The 26,351-nt window shown below is 40.7% G+C and overlaps 1 protein-coding gene and 1 long non-coding RNA gene across 2 annotated transcripts in view; one reads left to right on the top strand and one right to left on the bottom strand.

Annotated features, from left to right (window-relative positions):
- Positions 1-26,351, bottom strand: part of col18a1b (collagen type XVIII alpha 1 chain b) — a 74,493-nt gene that overhangs the window by 42,044 nt on the left and 6,098 nt on the right. The window contains exons 2-4 of the mRNA XM_082136697.1: positions 7,855-8,396; positions 5,699-5,782; positions 5,433-5,489 (exon numbers count right to left, since the gene is read on the bottom strand). Coding sequence (XP_081992823.1) covers positions 5,433-5,489; positions 5,699-5,782; positions 7,855-8,396 — 683 coding nt within the window. The remainder of the gene's footprint in view (positions 1-5,432; positions 5,490-5,698; positions 5,783-7,854; positions 8,397-26,351) is intronic.
- LOC309474496 lies at positions 16,970-25,445 on the top strand. The gene is made up of 3 exons (XR_014197330.1): positions 16,970-17,142; positions 17,328-17,819; positions 23,012-25,445. It is a non-coding gene; the product is annotated as an uncharacterized lncRNA (long non-coding RNA).

Genomic DNA, 26,351 nt, shown 5'->3' with positions numbered 1-26,351 from the left:
GAACTTCGGTCAAAACTCAAGTCTACCTTTCGCATCGTTTATACAACGCATTGCCCCATGTGGTTCTCCTTGATGCATCCAGCTCTGCTTGAACGGGATGCAACGTATTAGGTGTGGTTGAGGCTACACCTGTACGCATTTCCCGATATCTTTGCTCCCGGGAGTTACTCTCATCTAGAGTTATGGATACTGTGGGCTCGGTCTCTGAGGGGGCCCAGCTCATAGATTCAGGTCTCTCGACTGAGGTCGTGGAGACCATACTCCAGTCTAGAGCTCCCTCCACGAGAAGACTGAATATGCATTGAAATGGAAACTGTTCTCTGCCTGGTGCGGAGAATGCCTTCTGAAATCTTGCTATCTGCCCTATGGTACAGTACTTGATTTCTGCAATGAATGTTTCTTTGCTGGGTTATCTCTGAGGAGAGATCCTTATTTCATCTTCTCCGTGGTACTTGAGGCTGAGGCCTGCACGTACTTGGATTTGCACCTGGTATGGTGATAGTCTTTCCCCACCCCTTGCCGGGTTGTATTCCTACTAAATTTGTGGGTCATTTGTGCTGCAGGCCTTCTGTCCTCCACCTTAATACAAGCCATATCAGGAAGAACTTAATCTGTTTTGCCCTGTCCGGGCTCTTGGATGCTTATGTCCACAGAGCTGCCCTGTGGCATATATATAAGAGCAGTTATTTGTCTGCTTCAGGTTACCTAAGATAGGTTGCCCTGCATCTAAACAGATAATGAGCAAGTGAGTCTCACTTGCTTATGAAGCGGCCGGACAGCCTTCACCTTTGGCTGTCCCGGCCCATTCTACCAGGAGTATGGCTGCCTCTAAGGCTTTATTATCAGGAGTTTCACTCTGACATCTGTAATGCGGCAGGCAGGTCCTCACCGCATACATTTGTTAGATTTTATGACTTGGACCTAGGCTCCACTCCAGGGTCTAGGGTGCTTGTTTCCTAGTATGCGCATGGTCTTCATACAGAACAGGCATTTGTCATATGGCGTCGTGGGTATAGGGTTCCCACCGCGTCTCGACGCAGCTCGAAGTTCCCTTGAAAGGGAACGTCTCAGGTTACGTATGTAACCCTGGTTCCCTGAGAGGGAACGAGACGCTGCGTCGCCTTGCCATACTCCCTGCATGCCTGTGATCGACTTGCTTCGGCTTTCAGAAGCTGCCGCGGTCTGTCGCAGGGGTGCTTTATAGCTTCCTGGTCGATGACGTCATCCGCCTATGACGTCTCGTCTTTCCATTGGACTGATTATACACGTGCTTCACGACGCAATCACGCAGGGCGTTCCCACCGCGTCTCGACGCAGCGTCTCGTTCCCTCTCAGAGAACCAGGGTTACATACGTAACCTGAGACGTTTGCTGTATATATATACACCTCTTAAAGGGATAGTTCACTTTGAAATTAATTTTTGGTATGTTTTAGCTTACCTCAAGGGCATCCAAGATGTAGGTGTCTTTTTTTCCGCAGTAGTTTCAATTTTGATATTTTTAGGTCAAACCGTTCTTGTCTGTCAGTCATATAATGCAGGTCTATGGTCACCACCTCAAAGAGCATGCACAGAGTCCAAATTAAAACAATTCCCCATCGTAAGTACACATTGATGGCCTAAGACACGAAACGAGCGGTTTGTGTGAGAAAACGAACAGTATTTATATCGTTTTTACCTCTTATACACAGCCATGTCCGAGTGATCTGATCTGACGTGTACGCAGACTGGTGCATAGATATATACACTAGATGTCGCCGTTCCAATGAACTGCCGTAGACAAGGCGACATCTAGTGTGTATATATCTATGCACCAGTCTGCGTACACATCAGATCAGATCACTCGGACATGGCTGTGTATAAGAGGTAAAAACGATATAAATACTGTTCGTTTTCTCACACAAACCGCTCGTTTCGTGTCTTAGGCCATCAATGTGTACTTACAATTGTCCAATCACAGCGCTTGCGTCCGCGTAGAATTGACGCGTTGTTACATTTTTGGAGAGGTGCACGTCAGGGTACGCCGAAGGGTACGCGCGCTACACACAGCCTACGACGTAGCTACGGCGGCAGTTCGACGCAGAAGTATAAATAGGCCTTAAGCGTTTCTGGAAGCTCAGCATTGGATAGCCGAATAACTCTGTGAGGTAAAGTATCAGCAAACGTTTGTTTTTGACAACTGTTCAAGTTTATTATATATTCACAATATATTCACAACTGTTATTTACCGGTAAATGGTCTAGACGAAGTAATTGTCACTGTTTATTGTGGAGATGTTAACGCACGGGTCTGTTAACTTAAGCAATACTTTTAAGGTAGTCTAATATTTTTCTTACTAATAAATTACTGACACAGTAAAGGGTAGATTTAAATAAAGAATAACGACTTTTAAATAAAGAAAAACAACATTTAAATAAAGAAAAAAACTACATTTAAAAAAAGAAAAAAGGACATTTAAATAAAGAAAAAACAAAATTTAAATAAAGAAAAATTACATTTAAATAAAGAAAAAACGAAAATTAAATAAAGAAAAACCCGAAATTTAAATGAAGAAAAACGAAATTTAAATAAAGAAAAACGAAATTAAGTTAAATTAAAAACGAGATTAATTTAGGTCCGTGTACTTTTTCGTTCATTCATTATTCTATTTCGGAATGAAAGATGAAATTTAAAAAAGGGTGCAGCTTGGTTTTTTGTTTAAAAGAAAAAAGCAGAAATGGCTGTATTTTGTTTTCCAAATGTATTGTTGTCATCAAATAATAGCATTAGACAATTGGACGACATTTCCGATCGTTTTTTAATTTATAATATTTATCTGTACGTTTATTGTATTTCATTTGACTGATCCTATCTTTACCCGGAAGTACTAGATGTCGCCTTGGCTACGGCAGTTTGCCTTGGCTACCCTGGTGTGTGTTAATTCACAAAAAGTGAAGGCCTTCACATACACACACATGAAGCCCATATAACTGGTGCTTCTCTCTATCATTCTAGCCACCTAACAGGGAGACTTCAGGGCCCTAATAATACCATACCTTACACCAGTGACATGACCCCATAACTCTACACAGGGAACGATGGTCTGTAGAGAAATACATTTTAGTGTCAGTTGCACACAAAACTGAAACCTTCGGCATGCGAAGTGCAGACTCACCACACAGTTCTCTATGAACCTGGGGTCTACCACCATTACATGCCTGAAAGAGGCACTCTCACTGACCAAGCCAATGCAGGCCATCAGAATATCGTATTCATCATGGGCCTGATGTAAGAAGCGCCTGGGGAGTTGAGGAAGAGAGGAGAGGGCTAAGAAATAATTACGCCCACAGGGGAGGTGATCCATTACCGACGCTGTGTGCGTTTGTGCTGGATCACTCAGATCCCTCTTCTTGCTGGAGTCCCGCCTCTTCTGCGACCTACTCCTCCATGGAGGGGGGCGCACGTGAGGCGACGCTGGCTCTCTGGCCCTGTCTACGGTCCTCTGACCATGATGGGCCAGGCCCTCCCACTTGCCTGGGTGTGGAAGTGGACCTCAGCGGTATGCAGGTCCTAAATGCAGCTGAGCACGCCTTCGCCTCTCTGAACTTTCTAACCAACGAGGCGGAGGTGCTGAAAAGTTCGGAAGGCAAAACCGGCGAATCAAGGAGAAAGCCCTTCTCTTTCTCCCCGATATCGGCCATGTTCAACCACAGATGTCTCTCCGTGGCCACCATCACCGCCATCGACCGGCCGATTGCGGCAGCAGTTTGACTAGTGGCCCGGATAGCAAGATCCGTGGTGCAGCGCAGCTCAGCAACTGCCTCAGGGGACATCCCTGCCCCCTGGTCGGTATCCGCCAGCAGATCGGCCAGGTACGCCTTCAACACCGCCATGGTGTGCAGGGCAGCACCCGCCTGACCTGCTGCCGTGTATGGTCTGCCATTCAAACGTGATGCTGCTTTCAAAGGTTTGGATAGCAGGATTGGAGCTCTCAGTGTCGATGCCCGCCCAGACTCGAGATAGTTTGCAGACATCTCGTCGATGGGAGGCATTGACACATACCCATGTTCTCCTATCCCCTCAACATCAACAAAACTAGCACGCTGATGTCGGTGGATATGGGCCGAAAATGGGTTCTTCCATACCCTCTCGATCTCCGTATGGAGATCAGGAAGGAATGGAAGGCTCACCTGAGCTGGTGGTTTATGGCTGGGGAGAAACCGATCGTCAAGCCTACCGCGAGCAATCTCTCCCCTAACGCACTGCCAAGCCAACTGCAGCCTGCCTTATCAACACCCTCATCAGCCATCTCCTGCTCATCCTGAAGAGTACTCGCTGCTGGGTTAGGCCGGGTTCACACCGGACGCAGAAGCGGCGCGGAACGGAGGCCGCTTCCTTTCGGCGCCCATGTTAACCTATGGTGTCGTTCACACCAGACGCGAAGCGCCGCGGCACGCCGCAGCCGGCCCGCGCCATGAAGCGCCAGTTTCGGCGTCTGGTCTATTTTTTGCTCGACCGCGAGTGATCCGCGTCCATTCCGGCAGGAAGTCACACCAAGAAACACGAGACATCCGGTCAAATTGTCAAAATAAAAGCAATTTTCAAATTAAAATACCGCGAGTGACAAATGCGATCATATTTGTGTATCTAAACAGACTAGAAAGATGAAAACAAACAAAGAAAAAAACTGTCTACCATATTCTCTCTCTGGCTATGTGTGTGTCTCGACAACGGATTAATAAAAGAAGTGTACAAACTTCTTGGTTACAGAAACATGGTGTATTCATTTTATGAGGTTAACTTACCCATGATGTAAAAAATAGCTCTGAATAAACAACAACTGAGCAGAAGCGCTTGTCGACCGCCGCGGAGAATACGCGTCTGGTGTGAACAGGCAGGCGCCGGACCGCGCGTGATTTTCCATTCCGTGCCGCTTCGGCGTCCGGTGTGAACCCGGCCTTAGGCGGAGGAGAGAAATCCTCCACCTGCAGCTCACCCTTGACAGCCGCCGAATCATCTGTGAGGGTTATTCCCCTCTCAAGGCGATCGGCGAGCTCCATCTGGGAACCCCATGATGCGCGTCGCCGCTCTGCCTCAGCATGAGCGGGACCCGAACCACGAGGTCCAGACGCTGAGCCCTCTTCGCTCGAGAACGAAAAAGGTGATTGTCATGTTTGCAAGGCGCCCTTTTATACTTCTGGGTTGCACGTTAATGAAGTCAGCGGCTGTCGCCGGTCAATATGATTGCCGTGATTTGATAGTGATTTCTGTCATGCCTGAGGTATTCCCCAAAGCGTCATCGACGCAATGCGAGTTCCACCTTCGAAAGGGAACAGCTTACCACAAAGCTCATTTGTATACTTGCAACACATTTACTAAAAAGTACTAGAGGGGTTTGCCAGAACACTGTATTTTTGTCTGATAAATACATTAAGTAGTGTACAAAAATACCTACTAAATTATGTTCTACATCCACTATGTCCTCTATTCCACTTCCGTTGTCTCCAGAACCCTACAAATAATGAAAAACGGACATTACCACCATTTTACCACAAAAATTACCAGATAGTTAGTAAGCCTTCAAGACATTCATACATTGTCAGTGCCAAAAAAGTCAGTCCTGTCTGTGATCTATAAGCAATAAATTCCTTGCTAAAACAAATAAAAATAAAAACCTCTGTAGATGTAAGAATGACAGTCTCAAGTTTATTTGCAGCTTACATCATAGTCATCATCATCAGCTTCATCACAATGACGCTCTGCAGCCCGCGGGTTTCCAACCACTCTTAACTCTGAGATCATGCCCTAAAAAAAAAAAGACAGGTCCAACTTCAACATCAGCCAACATATCAGCTGTGGTTGTATATGAATATAAGTGTATTTCTGGACGGATGGAAAAAATAGCTAGACTATATATGTGACCCTGGATCACAAAACCAGTCATAAGTCGCACAGCAGTGGCGTGCACAGACCACCTCCAGGGCAGGGGCAGAAGGACCAAAAAGGGCACTTTTTTTAAAAGCATTTATTTTTTAAATAAATCACCTGTATTTAAAGCAGTACCCGTCTGTCTGTTGTGTTTTTATATATTTTAAAGGGGGGGTGAAATGCTATTTCATGCATACTGAGTTTTTTACACTGTTAAAGAGTTGGATTCCCATGCTAAACATGGACAAAGTTTCAAAAATTAAGTTGTACGTTTGATGGAGTATTTCTGTACCAAAAATACTCCTTCCGGTTTGTCACAAGTTTCGGAAAGTTTTTTTCGAGTATGGGCGTGTGTGACGTCAGATGCGGCGGAATTTCCTTATACGGGTCCTATAAGGGCACTTCTCCCGGAAGGGCGCTCGCACACCCGTAGACCAGAGCGAGAGAGCGAAAGCAGTACGCCCATCAAAGCGCTGTGCTCGGCTTTAGGGAAGTCATCAACGGAGTTGTGCAAGTGTTCTTGGTTGTTCCCTGCATTTCGACGATGATTGTTTTATAAACAAGGCCCAGTTCGACGCCGGATTTGCAGATCGTCTAATGCTTAAGGATGGAGCAGTCCCAATGATAAAGGTTCACGGTCGTGCGTTGGAACCGCAGGCGGTGAGTAAAACTGCTTCAAATGTCTGTGTGTTGTTAGCTATCGGTGCGTAAGCACAGCAAGTAAACAACATGATCACGTATAGTTAATGTATCTATGGAGCATGCGATGTATGGTGTGTGTGTGATTTGTGCTCGTGATTCTTTAGCTCCGCCCACACGGCATGCCTCCAGCCGCTCGGTTTTTTCCGGAAAGACTCGGTACAGCCTATCTTTCTTTTATAAATATAATAAAACTAAAGACTTTTTGGAGATATGAAGGATGCAATACTACTCTATAGGTACTCAAGATTAACATGAGATTGACTGAAACTGAGTGTTTCACCCCCCCTTTAATGACTTCCTCACAATTATTTGGAATATCTCGCTCGATGGAGAGCAGCATTAGGTCAGAGAGCCTCTCTTCATTACCAATGAAAAGATGTTGATACAATTAGAATGCATAACACATCAAATAAAAATAGGGAAATGATGATAATATTACTAAATATTATTTACTTCAATAATCAAGTAGGTAATTATGAGGAATTCATGTTTAGTTATGTTGATGTTATAAATTTGATGTATGTATTCATTAAAGTGCTATCATGAAATCAGTAAAACTTTACAATAAGGTTTCATTAGTTAAATTTGTTAACATGAACTAATAACGAACTGCACGCACCATTTATTAATCTTAGTTAATATTAATTTCAGCATTTACTAAAACATTATTAAAATCAAAAGTTGTATTTGTTAACATTAGTTAATGCACTGACTGTGACATAACATGAACAAACAATTAAAAGTTGTATTATTATTAACTAAGGTTATCAAATAGGCCTTCAGTAGCCTAACAAATGTTTTGCTCATGATTAGTTAATGTTAGTTAATATGAATAACGATTTTCTCAATGTTTTGATTTTTTTACACCCTCAGATTCCAGATTTACAAATAGTTTATCTCGACCTCGTTGTCCTATCCTGACAAACCATACATCAATGGAAAGCTTTTTTATTCAGCTTTCAGATGATGTATACATCTCAGTTTAAAGAAAATTACCCATGTGACTAGTTTTGTGGTCCAGGGTCACATATTACATATGTTGACCAGACAGTAGCTAGATCATATTTGTCTGGGACGATTGACTGATCAATTAATAATTTAACAGAAAGACAAACAGACAGAGACAGATAGAAAGGCTACAAAGGATCCAGGTCAACATTCCTTGTTGTCCGCACCCCTGAGAATGACCCTTTGAATATTTGAGAGAAATTACAAATATAACACTTTCAATGATACACAGGACATACTTGATATTTGTCTGGGTCATCAGCTCCACTTTGTCCAACAAAGATCCTGGAGTTTGTCTCCAGCTCCAAGTCATTAGGTGAGCGCTCAAACTTTACAACCTTGGGCTCAGTATCACAGTCCTCGTAGAAAGACACTTGGTCCATATTAACTGCCAGAGAGAAGCGACTCCACTCTTGAGGCTGGTGTGCCACCTCAAATTTGGCCACCTCTTGAGATCTATCTGAATCAGGGTCTGTGTAATAAAAAATAACTTTCCTTTTGCCATCTTCCACAGCTGAGAGCTTGACCCCCACATACATGATTTTTTGATTGGAGTCTGTGATGGAGAAGAGGACCCCAGCATCATCAGAGGTGGGCTTCAAGTGGAACACAAGAGAGAAGTCTCGGTAGAAATGAGTTGGAAAGTGGGCAAGTGCCATCTGCCCTGTGTTGGTATCCTTTGTGAATAAGTAAGCGGTTTGTCTGTTTGGGCCCGGAGCCTGGGTGATCTCTTCAGGTGGAGGGCTTCCAATAAGTTGCAGAAGGGAGACTCCACTCTCTTCTATGGTAGAAAACATATTGTGAATTAGTACAGTGACTTTTACTACAGTAAAACAAAACCCAAGCTTCTGAAGGCAGTTTCAATTAATGTGATGTTCGGTGATGGTACATAAAAAAATAAAATTACATGAAGAATTTACTGAAATGTTCAATATTGCTATTAAAATATAAAAAATAGATGATAGATAGATAGATAGATAGATAGATAGATAGATAGATAGATAGATAGATAGATAGATAGATAGATAAATAGATGCCTCCATTTGAATTCAGTTCCTATACTGGTCAAATGTCTAAATTTAGTTATAACTGAAATGTACTATTGAAATATTCAAAATAGATGCCTCCATCAACATTCAGTTCCTAATAGTGCATAAAACAACATTTTAGAAAAAGGGCCATTTAATCTTTGCAATACATGTGAAGCGAAATTGCACCTTTCCAGAAAGTCAACCGGTGCAATGTCATAAATCAACAAGCTACATCATCTGGGGACTGATAAAAATGGTTACTGGTGTTTATTGTCATGTCTACAGAACTTAGGGGAAAACAGTGAGACGCAGTGGAATAATACTTCACAGTGTACATTACTGTAAGTCCTGGGAGAATCAGACTAAACTTAGTTTTCTGATTATGTGAAATTTTTGCTTTCTCAGGGCTCGTGATTGTGAGATCACAGAAATTGCTCCATAACAGTTCTAGGTCTTTATTACAAATTATTACAAAGTGCACTTTTTAATGTGTATGAAAATGTACTCTTTTTACGTACACTTAAGTGGCCTTTTATTTCATTGATATTATATTATCTGCAAGCACTGTATAGTTTTTAAATAAATAAATAAGATACTTATAAGTTCACATTCAATTCAGTTAAGTACACTTTCACAAGGGCAAAATAAATAAAATAAACACCCCTGCATGATCTTGGTTTTATTTGTTTATATTTTGCTCTTAAATTCAGATATTAATTTACAGCTGTCAGCCAATACCAATAACACGTTACTGTGCATGTAAAACATAATTCTAGAGTTATACTTTAGAGCAACATTATACACAAAAATCTTGCATAATCTGCAAAAAATAAATAAATGCTTTTCTATTTTTGTCCTGTTTCCAGTCCAAATATATAAAAAAAATCTGAATTCAAGATGCATTACTAGACAATTAAATAAATGGCAATAGATATTATGTCTTGTTTTCTAGGGGAAAAGAGTTTTTGCTTATAACAAGCAAAATTATCTGCCAATGGGGTAAGAAAAATAATCTTTTAAGCATTTTTTTGCTGTTTAATGAAAGATCGACAGGCATGTTTGAGCTGAACCTGGCTAAAAGTTCTGACTGTGGGAACAGCATGTCCAATTCCAGGGTCATGTTTTAACGGCAATGGAAGCTTAGTGACTTTTCCCCATACACCATGATCCTCATTAGACACGGCTGTCCAGTCGCTCACACACTTAGCCAACATTCATTCCATTGCTGAGTTGTGCTGTCACCATGTTTCAAAACGCTTACACAGGGGATTCTGTGAGTATAGCTGGCCCATTATTTAATCCAGATGTGTCCACTCGCTCCTGCATCCTACCTCACAACATCAACTCTCAAACACAATCTACTTGTAGTCCAGACTTCAAATTACCATGTGAGTGAGAGTGCATCATGTTGTTGCGGTGTCATTCGAAAACAACTTCCCATGAAGCCATAACACAACTCATTATAATGGTAGTATGTGACATAACCACCTAATTCAGGGGTTCTCAACCTTTTTGAGACCAGGGACCCCATAGAGGGTAAAAAATACAGGACCCCATCATAATTACAACAGTGAATTATAACCCAAAGATAATGTGGGTGATAACAATGAACACAATGGGCCCTATCTTGCACCCAGCGCAATTGACTTTGTACACCGACGCATGTATCATTCCTATTTTGCACCCGCGCACAGCGGACTTTTCCCTCCACAGACACACGTCTGTAAATTAGGAAATTAACTTGCGCTCCTGGGGGCGGTTCAGCGCAAAGAGGAGGCGTGTTCCGGCGCAAACGTTCCCTGGTGCTATTTTGCAGGTTTAGAAAACAATTCCGCCACTGACCAAGAAAAACCTAGTCTAAAGTCAGTGGCGCGTTGCGCATGTTATTCATATGCTATTTTAAGGGCGCATGCTCGGCCATAATCAATGTAGCGTGTGCACAACGCGCAGGCACTTTGCTTATCTCATCTACACACAGACGCAGCAGTTCTCATTTTTAGAAAACCATACATTATTACAAGGAAAAATATTAACACATGAGGGAAATCATTGTTGTGTCCATGAAGATGTGATAAAATAGACATAAATCTAGCTTACACATTTACCCAAATTTGTATACGCCTGTTTAACCGAAGCTAATTTAGGTGGGTTTCTCCCATCCTCATACAATGCCACTTCTCTGTGTTTTACAGCCCTGACGAGAACGTCGGTCTCCTCGGCTGTGAACCGGTCCTGGTGTGCGCCTGGCAAATCCGCCGTTATAATAGCCAGCCGCCATGGAAAAAGTGCGCCTGCTCTTAAAGGGAATGTGAGATGTCGCTCTGATTGGTTTATTTCACTTTACACCCAAACCACACCTATGAATAATGAAGCTACTTCAGACCAACCCATTTTAGATTTGCGTCGGGCGCAAGAGTAATTTATCCCGCCGGTATAATAGCAACAGATTGCGTTTCGAGCTTGATACTTGCACTTCAGATCGTTAAAATAGGGCCCAAAATGCTTGTTTTATTGGTGCAAACATAAGTAGTTGAGAGAAAAAAAATCTGTCAGGGGTAAAGAACACAAGATCCAGTTGTGAATGCAATATACAGTTTATTGATAATAAACAGGAGACACAGGCAGGACAGGATGGTCAGATGCAATATTGCAGGGATGGAAGCAGGCCTTGGCAGCGAGGGGACCGCAATGGACTGGGATGTCTGCCGAATAACAAAGAGATGATAATCCAGAAACAGTCTAACAATAAGTAATCCAGACACAAGCAGGAAGCAAACACACAAGACCTGGAGATTTGAGAGATACTGACAAGAACAAGGTGACAAGACATGAAACCCAAAACAATCTGACAAAGAACACAACAAACACAAGATGTATTCACCTTATTCCACCCCGCCCACTTTTAATACTTCGCGCTTCCGCATTTTGTCATCCGACTTCCGCTAAACTGACACGGCACATCCGGTAGCTATTTCAGTAGTTAGAAGATTGTTTATAGTTAGCCAAAACTTTATAAAAAATTACAAATAACGTTAATACCGTAAATGTTTTAAATTGGGAGCACGGAGAAAACTTCGTACGACGATCAGTTAGTCTCACATTGTCTCATCCATCGTCATTGTTAACGTGGCCAGAAGTAACGTTAACCTATGGGAATATTTAACTACGTCCTGTCAGGAGTTGATGGAGCAACAATGAAAAATTATTTGTAAATAAGAAGGAATGAGAATATTTAGGGTTAAGGATAGGAGATTAGGTAATTGGTTAAATATGAATGATTAAATAAGTTGAATAAAATCAGTTGTAAGAAGTGTTTGATGTTTTCAGGAAGTTAGAGACACCTTCCACTGACCTTCATGTAGATACATTTCACCATTTAAATTTCATAAGTAATAAACCAAGATGGTATTCATTTGCAAACTTGACGTGACTTATTCCTTCTAACTAGAAGACTTAATTAATTTAAGTTTTAAGGAGAATCTACAGAGCTCACATTATATTGTTTTATAATAAATGACTGACAGGTAAAATCTGGTCACATTGTAAAGGTTTATAAAAATAACTATTCATAACAGGTAAAATCTGGGCACATTGTAAAGGTTTATAAAAATAACTATTCACAACAGGTAAAATCTGGTAACATTGTAAAGGTTTATAAAAATAACTATTCATAACAGGTAAAATCTGGTCACATTGTAAAGGTTTATAAAAATAACTAATCATAACAGGTAAAATCTGGTCACATTGTAAAGGTTTATAAAAATAACTATTCACAACAGGTAAAATCTGTTTTACAAGATTCACAAGAAGGACAAGTTTCACCTTCCTTTCATAGAGGAGATCGGTAATGGTGAAGCCTCTGTCTGCCATTACTTCATTGCCTGGAAGAAGTTATTAAGTGCACGATATTGAAGAAAAATGCGATAACTCATTAAACAATGCGATATTTGATATGTGATACGATAATGCTTAAAGTATATAAAATTAACTTAAATTAGATTTAAAATTATATAACCTACATATGTGTTTCACATTCTTTTTGTAACAAGAAAACATCCCTTCAACTTGTGAAAGTGAACATCAGTGTTTTACTGTATATAAGAAGTGTTATTTTAACATCAGTTCAGGGTTCCACAGGGTTCAGGTTATCCTACATTAGGTCTATTTAACAACAGAAACTGAATAATCAAATGTAAAAGTAAAACACTGCTTAGTTTTTCACTGTATGAATTATAGAAACTGATTAAAGCTTATTAAAGCAAAAAAAAAATTATGCATATTGCGATATATATACATTTGCGATATTTTGATATATTGTGCTCTACATGTTGTGTTTGGAAACTGCTCTCTGAAACACTTCTCCATGATGTCAAGCCAACGCAAAATCACCTTGCTTACAGTGGACTGAGAAACACTAAACCTTTCAGCAAGATCACCCTGCAATAAATTAAAGGGTAAGTTCACCCAAAAATGAAAATTCTGTCAGTAACTACTCACCCTCATGTTGTTCCAACCCCGTAAGACCTTCTTCGTTTATCTTCGGAACACAAATTGAGAATTTTTTTTTTTAAAAATGGAGGAGTGAGACAGATCTCAGTTTAATCAAAAATATCTTAATTTGTGTTCCGAAGATGAACAAAGGTCTTACGGGGTTGGAACAACATGAGGGTGAGTAATTACTTACAGAATTTTCATTTTTGGGTGAACTAACCCTTTAAGACGCCGCTTCATCAGAGTCATCAGGAGCTGATCCCAAGTGTGTAGCTGAAAGCTGTTGGTGTATGAACTGGTAAGGTGCTCGGCAACTGAATGGAACGCATCCAATGTCGACCCTGTGTAGAACTGACAAAGGTGGTCTTTCTCATCAGAGTTATGTACTATGGCACTGGCTCAACACATTGTGTTCCCATTTCAGATGTAGGTGGCTTCAGGTTGAGTTGAGATTTTGGAGCGTAGTTGTGGTCAGAGACAGATGGATCCTCTGATTGTGTTTCTGCATCACAGGTCTGGGGCATGTGGCTGTGATCATCCTCACAGTTGTCCACTGCAACACTGACGCTCATCGATGTTCTATGGAAGTAACCATAAACATTTTGACATTAGTACTTAAAATAGATCATGAGAATTAATTTATGATGGCACTCATACTTAGAACAGTGTGAAAAGGAGAGATGCATTCAAAACGAGAGGTCTACCTCTCGTTGTACTATCGTGAATATTCATTCATTCTTTATTTCAGACCCTTAGGTCCATATCACAAAGTAAACGAAATATGACATATAGGTGTCATGTTTGGTTACACCAAAATATGACATATATCACCTATATGTCATATTTCTTATATTTCGTTTACTTTGTGATATGGACCTAAGGGTCTGAAATAAAGAATGAATGAATATTCACGATAGTACAATATATTATGGTACATTACAGTCTTACAATAGCTCACATTATTCCTGTAAGGAGGCCAGCTAGCTACATCTCTCACTCAGATATTGATATTGACCTACGTAGAGTTAGGAGATTGTGTGTCTCGTTTTTAATGCATCTCTCCTTTTCACCAATGGTAATCATGCAAGATTGGTTGTATTTTGTGAACGGCTCGTTACTAATCTTAAATGTATTCATAGAACGGACTTCATCTAACGTTAGGCTAACAAGCACATAGATAGGTAAGTTAGGAAACAACAGTTAGGTAAGTTAGCTTACCTGAATCTGACAACCTGTTCAGCACCCGTCGGGACTTCTTTACCAGAACATCGTAGCCGAGCCTTTACTCTGGGTAAGGGTGTTCATTCGTCAGTCTGCTCCCCGTCCATAAAATGGTACGAACACACATAAGAGCGCTTGGGTGAGCACTTCAAGTTTAGCGCCTTCCGCCACTGCCTTCGTTGTGACAGCTTTTAGGTGCGTTATTGGCAGTGCCACCCTTAGGCCTACATGTTACATGAACGCATCAGCACCGAAAACATGGAGATTTTTTTCTTTTGGGGGCATTTTGTTTGTGTTCAGACTTTCTCAGTTGTCTTTAGGCTCGATGTTAGAGGACGCTGCTAATAAAGTTGCTAGTATGGCCTACACATTGGATTCACGTTTATTATTATAGGCTATTTTAAAAAAATACCCCATTTTTTATGCCGTTCGTATCATTTTATTTTGTTGTATTTATCCGCCACACCTTGTCCGGTCCGTGAAAATATTGTCTGATATTAAACCGGTCCGTGACGCAAAAAAGGTTGGGGACCGCTACAAGTGATATAGCCTACATGTAGATTTTTTTCCTTTTTTTGGAGCGAGCGGGGGGCGATTTGAGTGGAGCGCGAAGCAAACTGCGTTGAGCCCTGAGCGAAAATGAGCGGAGCGGCCTGATGTAGCTTTGAGCGGGGGAGCGGAGGGGTGAACAGTTCCGTGAGCGATGAGCGGAGATTCTCACCGCTCCACTCCGCTCATATGCTCTTAGCTACTGAAGATTTAGGCCTAAATAACTGATCTCCTGGTAATATAGTGTCCTACTCTGCCCCTCCTCATGATGATGTATTTGCAGCTGTTTCTATAGAAAAATGCTGTGTCACTCGCACGAGTGCGCCCAAATATTTTTTCACGTTCGCACGCCGAAATATTTACTCGCATGTACGAGTGAAATGGCCGCACTGTAGAGCCCTGTTTTGCATTCTACAGTCGCCTTTCATCATGTTTACTGTGGCGAGCAGGACGAGGCTGAGGTGCGCGGGAGAACGGCGCGCGGCCGGTGGCGTCATTACTGAGACGCACAGGTCTCGTATCTCTCACGGAGGAGCGGGAATTTTCTTGTTAAGCAATGTTAAAACACACATCAGCCGATCATTTGTTTAGCGTTCATGTAAACACTACATTCAGATTCACCAATCCGAATGAATTCAGTTAGATTGAAACAAAAGGTGTGCATGTAAACAATGAATGGCGACTGCAGAAAGCAAAAGCCGAATCCCGGACATTTTGGACGATCTCGACGGCCGGACATGTCCAGGAAAAAGAGGATGGTAACCCCTACTACTCAGCTTTCTCCTACTACTCAGCTTTCTCCACAGAACAAGAGCCTGCTAGCTTAGCTTCCAAAGAAAGACGGCTGAAACTATGTGTACATTCTGTGAGTGAGATCCCACCCTCTATGGGCGGGTTGAAAACATGCGGGACAGCCCCTCCTACTGGCTGTAGTCTTTAGCCTCTGGCCAGAAAATCCTCAGATGACGCAAAATGACGATTTTTGCGTCATCAGAGGATTTTTTCCAGACAAAAAAATACATAAATCTCTCATCTCAGGGGGATATGAGGGTGGAAAGCACGGTAATTCGAAAATACTACAGGTTTTCTACTAATACAAAGCTTAATGCTAAATCCTGAAGTATCCCTTTAACTTTCACTCACCGGCCAATTTGGCTACTAAATTTTTCAGTTACCGGCCATTCAGAACTTCTACTAGCCAAAAAAAATAATAAAAAAATAAACTAGATTAACTAGGTCACATCTTTTATAGGCTATATATTATAAAATTTGGATTTCATACATTCATTTCTTATTCAAACTAAATCCTGTCATCCAGCCATCTCCTCCCTTCCTATTTCATCCTCATCCTTTTCACCCAAAAAATAATTTTAGGTGGACAGATCACTACAGTACAAAGAACAATGTAGGATATCTTGGAAAATAACAATGTCTTTTCAGTTAACCAAATGATTTTTAATCTTCGCTTTTGCTTCAATGTAAATGAACAAGCGCGCCGTTATTTGGTGTAGATTGGCAGGGGAAGCATACACCCTACAACAATAGCTCTGACTAGCGGCAACAAAATCTGATAACAAGCAAGTTGTATAACCATAGAACTAGTATTAAAACTAGTGTAGTTTGGTAGGAGAAGCATACACCCTACAGCAATAGCTCATACTAGCAGCAACAAACTGGTACAACAAGCAAGTTGTATAATGACAGAACTATTGCTAAAACTAGTGTAGTTTGGCAGGGGAAGCATTCACCCTACAGCAATAGCTCTGACTAGCGGCAACACAATCTGATACAACAAGCTTGTTGTATAACCATATGACTAGTATTAAAACTAGTGTAGTTTGGTAGGGGAAGCATTACACCCTACAGAAATAGCTCATACTAGCAGCAACAAAATCTGATACAACAAGCATGTTATATAACCATAGGACTAGTATTAAACTAGTTTGGCAGGGGAAGCACACCCTGTAGCTCTGAGTCATATGCAGTGGCAGCTAAGTAATGTAACCTTAAAATAAACAACCATGTTTCCAATAGCAACTAACAGCTTTTAGACTACTGTGCCCAGTTGCATAAAGCACCTTAAGTTTTTCCCTTAAGTATGATACTTAAGGGGCGATTTCCCCTTACCTAAGAGAATAACTTAAGGGTGTTGCATATAATATCTTAAACGGTTCTCTTAGGTAAGGGAAACATTTAAGTGTTTCACGACAGCGATCCTGGATTCACGTTATAAAAGTCTGCTGTTGCCATAGATACGCAAAACGCTAACACTTTCGCAATCAAATAAAGTAGGCTAGGATATCGGAATGGATAAAGAAAACAAAAAAAGAGAGCCTAATTGGACAGAGGAGGAGAAACGCATTCTTCTTGACAAATATGGTAAAAGAAAAAAAAATGTTGACCGTTGCGTTTCGGGAAAGCCCCCGCAACCCGGTGAACCTCTCTGCTGATCAGACGATTTATGCACGTGGAAAACATCTCCCGCTAATATTGCGCGTCGATCAAATCGGTATTCCTGCAACAATTTTTTATCGCTAAGATGGTCCAAAGGGTTCTCCCTATCCCTAAAAATTATTCTTGGCACATAATGATCTTCAGCTGGTTCCATAAATTCAGCCATTTCGTCTTATTTTTGTCCGCGTTACTCTTAAGGTTACGATTTCCAAACCTTAAGTTATACTTAGGGAAATGACCGTTAAGGGGTTTTATGCAACACTTGACGCTTTTTAGGGATTACTTAAGTGAAAAAACAGCGTTTAAGGGAAATTCTAAGTGTTTATGACGTTTCACTTAAATAAACCCTTAAGTAACACTTAAGGGTTTTTTTCTGCAACACCCTTAGGTTTAAGGGAAACATAAGGGAGAACTTAAGGGAAAATTACACTTAAGGTGCTTTATGCAACCGGGCACTGGTTCTCAAACTTTTTTTGGTCGAGCACCCCTTTAAACCTTAAAAAAAAAAATCTGAGCATATTTCAATAACAACAGATAGCCTTTTAGAGCAAGCATATTTTCAATAGACTATAGCTTTAAGAACGTTGTGTTTCCAAGAACTAGATAGACCAAACGTGGTCAATACCCGGCAGAATCAACGCTGAACAGACTCAACTGAATAGTGACTGTTTACTAGCAGCTATGTCTTTTTAGAGCTGTGCCACAGCAGAAATTATTCCAGAAATTACACCATGAATAGTTATTTCCTAACCATCACCGCAAGCTGCTTGAATCTGTGCTGCATGGCAAGCAGTTGCGAATGACAACAGAAAAGTAACGCACATAGCCAATATGATCGCATTATCTAGCAAGAGCATTTTAATGAAAACGACTAGATAAGCCCAAGCAACACAGCATTAGCAACAAGCATGTTGCCAATACCCAGATAGCTTTTAGCAATGAGCATTAAAAAGGAACTTAGCTTAGCTTCGTGAAGACTTTAGAGATGAATGGAGAGTGAATCACATCGAGTCCTGTGTCAATAATGCTGCGATGCGAGCAGCAATGCAGACTGAGGTCACTTCCAAATCAGGCCATTTATGATCAATCCGGTGAATCTGAATCTGAGGTGAAATCCTTGTGGGGAACGAATTCCTCTCGCTAAATTCCCGATTGTACGATTCCTTGTGAGATGATGTGGTTTTGCCTGCCGAATTTCGACATTTGATTGGCTCCAGAGAAACGCGATAGTTGCTGATAATACTGAAGAAGCTTATATATGTATACAGTGATAGGCGTCATATTCCTATAGGTAGACGTGTATCAGCTGAGAGTCAACTGATGCGAGCTTGGCCAACGTGACCTGCCAGAAGTGACGCTATGCATAACTATTTTCAATATTTTTCTTTATCAACAATTGCTCGCAAAATGTAGATTAAAATTAGAGGACTGCTAAATATCAAAGACTTTATATATAGAAAGACGGTGCACTCGTATTACTATGAATGGGAGGAAGTGCAACACGCAATAGCCTGTTTGTGGACACATGATTCTGATGATGCCCAAAATTCAAATGGAGGGCAGGAAGTGAGAAGCAGAATGGACGAGATGGAGGAAAGTCTGTACTGTGCTGGTTTAGAAAGGTATAAAAAAAAAAAAAAAAATCACAACGTAGGATATGATCCTTATGTTATGAAGAGGAGCAATTTTTCTACTGAATTGAAAGACTAACCTGCCATCGAGGCGGTACATATAGAGAATGTGAAGCTGCCGTCATGCTGTGTTGGGTTCTAGTCTGTTTTGTTTATTTTGCGCTGCCTTTCTGCTAGTGAGTTTAGGCAGTATTTTTATTTTCTGTCATGATTGTGAAAAATATCACCATTGTTCACAATTCCGGTCTTGTCAAGTATCCCCGTAAACACAGTCTGTTATGTCTTAAATAATTGTGTATATGATATGTCGATAGCTGCACAACATATTAGTATTACAAGAATCTTTCATAGTTCTTCATCAGCAACCAATCCAGCTGCACATGCAACTGAGCACGCTTGAAACAAAGATCCATAAATCACCAACAGAGGAATTTTCTCGCTTGGAAATTCCACCCTTCTCATTATTAGAAACAAATTCACCCTCTCTTCTTTTTCTGGCCTCTACTGCTGCTTCTTCGGGTTGATGTCTGTGGGGACCCCCACTGGGGCCCATGGGCACCGGCAGGCCTTGACCACAGCCTGCTATGCCTTCACTCTTCCAACAGAGTCAGACTGTAATTTCTTCATTCCAACTCAGAAGAAAACTTAAACTTTACTATCACTGAATGGACAGCCATCAACTCTTCCGACTTCCTCGCTTCTCCTCGTTGCTCGGCGTACCTTCTCTGGCCCAGAACTGGCAGGCCACAATCTGCATGTGCATCTGCATGTGCTCAGCCATGTGCTCATGGAGAGAGATAAAACCTTCAACCAGAACAGAGTCAAACAAACCATTCAAGTTCATCAACATTTCTTCATTCAACGCTAAAGAAATCGAATGAGACTCATGGAACCATCAAAATCCTTCTTCAGGAACTTCACAAAATGTCTTAACTGCAAAGGCCATGCAAGAATACATTTAATGAGGTGCTCTGAAAATGATAATCTGATGGTTCTTTTCATAGTTAAATGGATATTTTCCATAGTTCCATTTCCTGCTTCCGGTTGCATTCTGTCACTTACCATTTTACCTATGCATGTACAGTATCCATGTGTGTTTAGATTAGTTATGTTTGTGATTCAGTTAATTAAACTTGTGCACAATACGTATTTGGTTCTGATTCTCTGCTTGCAACAAAGTTTATTTTACAATTTAGATTTTGACTACAGGCTCTTAGTAGTACTGTATAGTAAGAAAGACATTTCCCTCCCCCGGAAATTTTTTTTTCTTAGAATTAATAAACAATTAACACTGAGTGTTCACAGGACAAACAGGTTGATTGATTGTAATATTAATTTTACTACATTAAATTAATTCTATTAACTGATCCAAATATTCATAATTAAATATTACAAGTTATGATTGATTATTAATATTTATTTTGAGCTAATTTGCTACACGATGCACACATAAATTTGATAAAAAATATTTTTAAAGTGTAAGTGTAAGCGAGGAATCTTTTCAAAACATTATTACAAAGGAAAATAGCTGCAAGCAGCAATTATCAGGGCCAAGCGCAAAGAAGACAACAAACCATGCCAACATGTCTGGGAGTGTCTGACCAACTGCAACAATGAGCAATTAAAGACATTTTAAGATGATTTTAGGCTAAATGGGTGGGGGAAAAAAATTGATATACAGTCACTAATAATATGATTTAATGGTTTGTCACTTTTGACCAATAGGTGGTGCAGTTATGAAATTGATTGATGTGGTCAGAGTGAGGTGACAGTGACACATATGTCAAGGCATTGCAGAGATAAATCCCAATCCCAATTCTACCCCTTACCCCTTCACTTTCCCCTACCCCTCTGTTTTGCGCATTCATGTGAAGGGGTAGGGTTGTCTCGATTCTCTTTTGGTTGGAGGGGTAGCGGGAGGGGGAGGGGTAGGGGGAAGGGCCAGATAGCCCTTCAAACGAAGATTTTTCGGGACCACACTTCAAATGAAGGGGTATGAGAAATACACCGGCTACAGACGCAAAATGGCTGCCCTACCAAAAAAGGAGACCCCGTAAATGTACGAATTTTTGGCATTAATAAGTATTTTAATGACAATTAATGATTTTCTTTATGTTACATTCAATCTTGTGTTCATATTTACGGTCATTTTCTTCAAAGAAACGTTTGTAAAAAAATCGCTGTAAACATTTCACACAGTAAATAAATAAATAAATGGATACAAACATAGGTCTGTACCTCCAACGTGTTTACAACACCACAGAATACAAGTCCACGGACGTTTTACATGTACAGCTTCTAACGTTACGTTAAAATTGCAACTAAACGTCTTTGCAGCCATCATACATACCATAAACTGATCCACCAGCAAACTTAGGCGTCGAAGATATCGTTTTCTGCGAACTTCACAAGACAAATGCAAAAAAATTGCTGAAACCCACACAACTGCGATGACTGCGGCTGACGACAGCATCTTGGAAGTTTGTGATAAACATCGGCGCATCTCCTGTGACGTAGGCGCTAGCGAAGACGTAAAATAACGTGTAACGGTGGTAGTGGTGTCCCATTTCTTAGGGGAATATTTTCACCCCTACGCCTTGCCACTCTGTTTCAAGGGGCAAGGGTAAGAGGTAGGCGAAGGATTTGGGCTAGGCGAAGGGGTATACAATAGAATTGGGATTGGGCCAAAGCCTGAATAGTCATTTTTGCCACATGCCTCAGCTTTGCTTCTGCGGTATACAAAAACGGTTTTGTCTATCGACATGAAATCCATTACGTTTTGTCGGCGCAGTTTGGAGATGATACGATTCAGCGGTATACAAAAACGGTTTTGTCTATCGACATGAAATCCATTATGCGTTTTGTCGGCGCAGTTTGGAGATGATACGATTCAGTTTTGGTGAAAATCGGACAAACAGTCTAGTAGAAGGTAAAAAAAGTAGGTTTTAAAAGAAAATAAAGATGGACAGGAAGTATGGCAAAATTGGTATCTATGTTTTCGGCATAACCCAAGGAATATAATAAGACCAGTGTCATTATATAGGCAACATAGGAATACATAGTCAAGTCAAGTCAAGTCAAGTTTATTTGTATAGTGCTTTTCACAATACAGATTGTATCAAAGCAGCTTCACAGTATTAAATTAAAATAATACAACAAAGTTTGTTTCAAGAGGAATTTATTGATTGATAAAATCAAATTAAATATCCCCAAAATATCCCCAACTGAGCAAGCCAAAGGCAACAGTGGCAAGGAACCGAAAAACTTCATCAAGTGACCTAATGGTGTCCTAAAACTCCATCAGGTGACCTAATGGAGAAAAAAAAACCTTGGGAGAACCCAGGCTCAGTCAGGGGCCAGTTCTCCTCTGGCATTTATGAGCTAGAGGCCGGATTGTAGTTTGAACTGTAGGATTATATGAATGCCTGGCTGAAGAGATGCGACTTTAATCTAGTTTTAAACTGGGAGAGCGAGTCTGAGCAACGAACAGTATCAGGAAGACTATTCCAGAGTTTTGGAGCCAAATGTGAGAATGCTCTCCCTCCTTTGGTGGTTCTGGATATCCTAGGTATGACCAAAAGCCTTGAATTTAGTGATCTTAAAGAGCGCGATGGATTATAGGGTGATAAAAGATCCGTTAAATAGACTGGAGCTAAGCCGTTTAGGGCTTTATAAGTCAGTAGCAATACCTTATAATTAATACGGAACTTTATAGGTAACCAATGCAGTGATGATAAAATCGGTGTTATATGATCATATTTTCTTGATCTAGTAAGAACTCTAGCGGCGGCATTTTGGACTAACTGTAGCTTGTTTATTGAGGATGCAGGACAACCAGCTAGTAAAGCATTACAGTAATCCAGTCTCGAGGTCATGAATGCATGAACTAACTTTTCTGCATCAGAAACTGATAGCATATTACGTAGCTTAGCAATGTTTCTAAGGTGGAAAAAGGCTGTTTTTGTAACATATGAAATATGATTTTCAAAAGACAGGTTGCAATCGAGTATAACACCCAGGTCTTTTACTGTAGAGGATAAAGTAACAGGACATCCTATGATGTTAAAGTTGTATTGTGCGAGGTTTTGTGGGCGGTTTTTTGAACCGATAAGTATTACCTCTGTCTTGTCTGGATTTAATAAAAGAAAATTACGGGTCATCCAATCTTTTATATCTTTAACACACTCTGTCAATTTGGAAAATTTTGCGTTTTCATCTGGCCGTGATGAAATATATATTTGAGTGTCATCAGCATAACAATGGAAACTAATTCCATGTTTCCTTATAATATTTCCAAGTGGCATCATATATATTGAAAATAACAGAGGGCCTAATACAGATCCCTGCGGCACTCCATAGTTTACTGGAGTTATGATCGATTTTTCTCCATTTAAATAGACAAAATGGTAGCGGTCAGATAGGTATGATTTGAACCAGCTTAGTGCTTGTCCTTGAACACCAGTATAATTTTGTAGTCGATCTAAGAGTAATGTATGATCTATAGTATCGAACGCAGCACTAAGATCAAGTAAAACTAGTATTGAGATACAGCCTTGGTCAGAAGCTAAAAGTAAATCATTTGTGATTTTAACGAGCGCAGTTTCAGTGCTATGATGCGGTCTGAATCCAGACTGAAACTTTTCATAGATCTCATTTTGTTGCAAGAAAGAGCCCAGTTGAGCGGACACCACTTTTTCTAATATTTTAGACATAAATGGAAGATTTGAAATGGGTCTATAATTTGCTAGATTATTATGATCTAATTGTGGTTTCTTAATGAGAGGTTTTATAACTGCCAGTTTAAATGTTCTTGGAACATGACCTAAAGATAAAGACGAGTTAATAATATTGAGGAGAGGATCTTCCACTACAGGTAACACTTCTTTCAGTAGTTTAGTTGGTATAGGATCTAATAAACATGTTGTTGTTTTAGATGAAGTGATAAGTTTATTTAACTCTTTTTGTTCTATAGTTGTAAAGCACTGTAATTGTTCTTTCGGGGTGATAATTGAAGCTGAATTATAAGGCGCGATTGAAGATTGAACGTTTACAATTGTGGTTCTGATGCTTTCTATTTTCTCAGTGAAGAAGTTCATGAAATCATTACTACTGAACTGTAACGGGATATTTTGTTCGGGTGACGTCTGTTTATTTGTTAGTCTAGCCACGGTGTTAAATAAAAACCTTGGATTGTTTTGGTTGTTTTCTATTAGTTTGCGGAGGTGCTCAGCCCTGGCCGCTTTTAGGGCCTTTTTATAACGTGACATACTGTCTTTCCACGCGATTCTAAAGACCTCTAAATTAGTTTGTTTCCATTTACGCTCTAAAATACGCGTTTCTCTCTTTAAAACATGCGTAGTATTGTTATACCATGGTGCTTTATTTTTCTCTCTGACCTTTTTTAATTTAATAGGTGCAACCACATCCAATGTTCTAGAGAGAATGGTGCTCATAGTGCTAGTTAGTTCTTCTAGTTCATCTGTTTGTTTGGGTTCAGGCAGCAGCTGAGACAGATTAGATAAGCAATTTGAGAAATTATCTATGGTGGATGGGAGGATTGTTCTGCCTGGTTGATAACGCGACGCCGCATGACATATTACAGCAGTACGTAATATGCAAGTTACCATGTAGTGATCAGTGACTTCATCACTTTGTGGAATGATATCTATATCGGTTGGATCGGTTCCATGTGATATAATTAAATCGAGTGTATGATTAAGACGATGTGTTGGTCCGGTGACGTTTTGCTTGACCCCAAATGAATTTAATAAATCTGTAAACGCAGCTCCTAACGCATCATTTGGATTATCTACGTGTATGTTAAAATCTCCAACAATTAGTGCTTTATCGACATTGACTAATAGGTCTGAGAGAAAATCTGCAAACTCTTTTAGGAAATCAGCGTAAGGCCCTGGCGGTCTATATACGGTAGCCAAGGCTAGAGATAATAGGGATGTTTTTCTAACATCTAAGAGCGTAACATTTAGTACAAGTACTTCAAATGAAATAAACTTATAACCCGTTTTCTGGGTAACATTTAGAATATCTTTATAAATGGTTGCAACACCTCCGCCACGACCAATCAGACGGGGCTCATGCTTATAACAGTATCCAGGAGGAGTAGACTCATTAATACCGAAATAATCATTTGGTTTAAGCCAGGTTTCAGTAAGGCAAAGTATATCGAAGCTATTATCTGTGACTATTTCATTTACAATAACTGCCTTAGGTATGAGTGATCTAATGTTTAGAAGACCTAGCTTTAGAAATAGTTTTTGTTTACTAATAGCAACATTTTCTGTTTTAATAACAATTAGATTTTTCCTAGATCCTGCATTAGATTTATTATTTGATCTCACTAAACGAGGAATAGACACGGTTTCTATGCAATGTTCTACACTAGTATTTATATCAGTTGAATTGGTGCAGCAGAGACTATGATTTGGACTTTTGGTTACTAGTCAAAGGGTATTTAACATTTTGGAGATGTTATCTGACAGAAGATCCGCTCCGAATCTGCTTGGGTGTAAGCCATCAGCACGGAAAAGCCTAGGACGCTCCCAAAACAGATTCCAATTATTTACAAAGAGCAGTTTCTGCTCATTGCACCATGACATTAACCATTCATTTAGCGCAAATAATCTGCTGAACTTTTCATGCCCTAGTCGGTACGTGGGAAGCGGTCCTGACACAATGATCGTTGTTTCAGGCGATGTGCTGCGTACCGTATCGATTAGATTCCTGAAGTCTTTCTTCAGAATCTCCGTCTGGCGCAGCCTGATGTCGTTCACTCCTGCGTGCAGGACCACAGTTCCGACGCGCTCGTCACCGTTCAGGATCTCGGGAACGCGAGCAGCGATTTCAGAAACACGAGCACCAGGAAAGCAGTGACTTTGCACCTTACTTTTACCTAACGTAGCGTGTACATGCCGAACGATGGAATCGCCGATGATCACAGCATCGCGTTCTGTTTCGCGTAGAGGGGAGAAGCGGTTTTGTGTCGATAACTCGAAAACCGGGAGGGTCGGAGAAAGTCTTGGTCTAAACCTGACTCGCGTCTTCCGCTGCGGAACCACCCAGGCTTCGTGGTGGCGTGTTGGAGCCGGAGTGAACGAGACCATGGCTGATTTCGACCGATGCTGAGGAACGCACGGAGTAGACGCGGTCGGAGTCAGCGGGTTAGTAACGTTAAACACTGATTTGTGTGCATCGGCGCGTGATGTTTCAAGAGCCAAACACCGGTCTCTCAGCTCGGCCTGTCTCAATAAAAGGTTGTGGATCTGTTTCTCAACAGCTTCCAGCTCAGACTGCAGTGCGTGAAGCTCAAATGTGTCCTCACCTGCACCAAGCGGTAGACTA

The sequence above is a fragment of the Leuciscus leuciscus genome (assembly GCF_965113295.1).
Source record: "Leuciscus leuciscus genome assembly, chromosome: 14".
Classification (NCBI taxonomy): Eukaryota; Metazoa; Chordata; class Actinopteri; order Cypriniformes; family Leuciscidae; genus Leuciscus; species Leuciscus leuciscus.
This window is presented reverse-complemented; position numbering and strand designations above follow the sequence as displayed.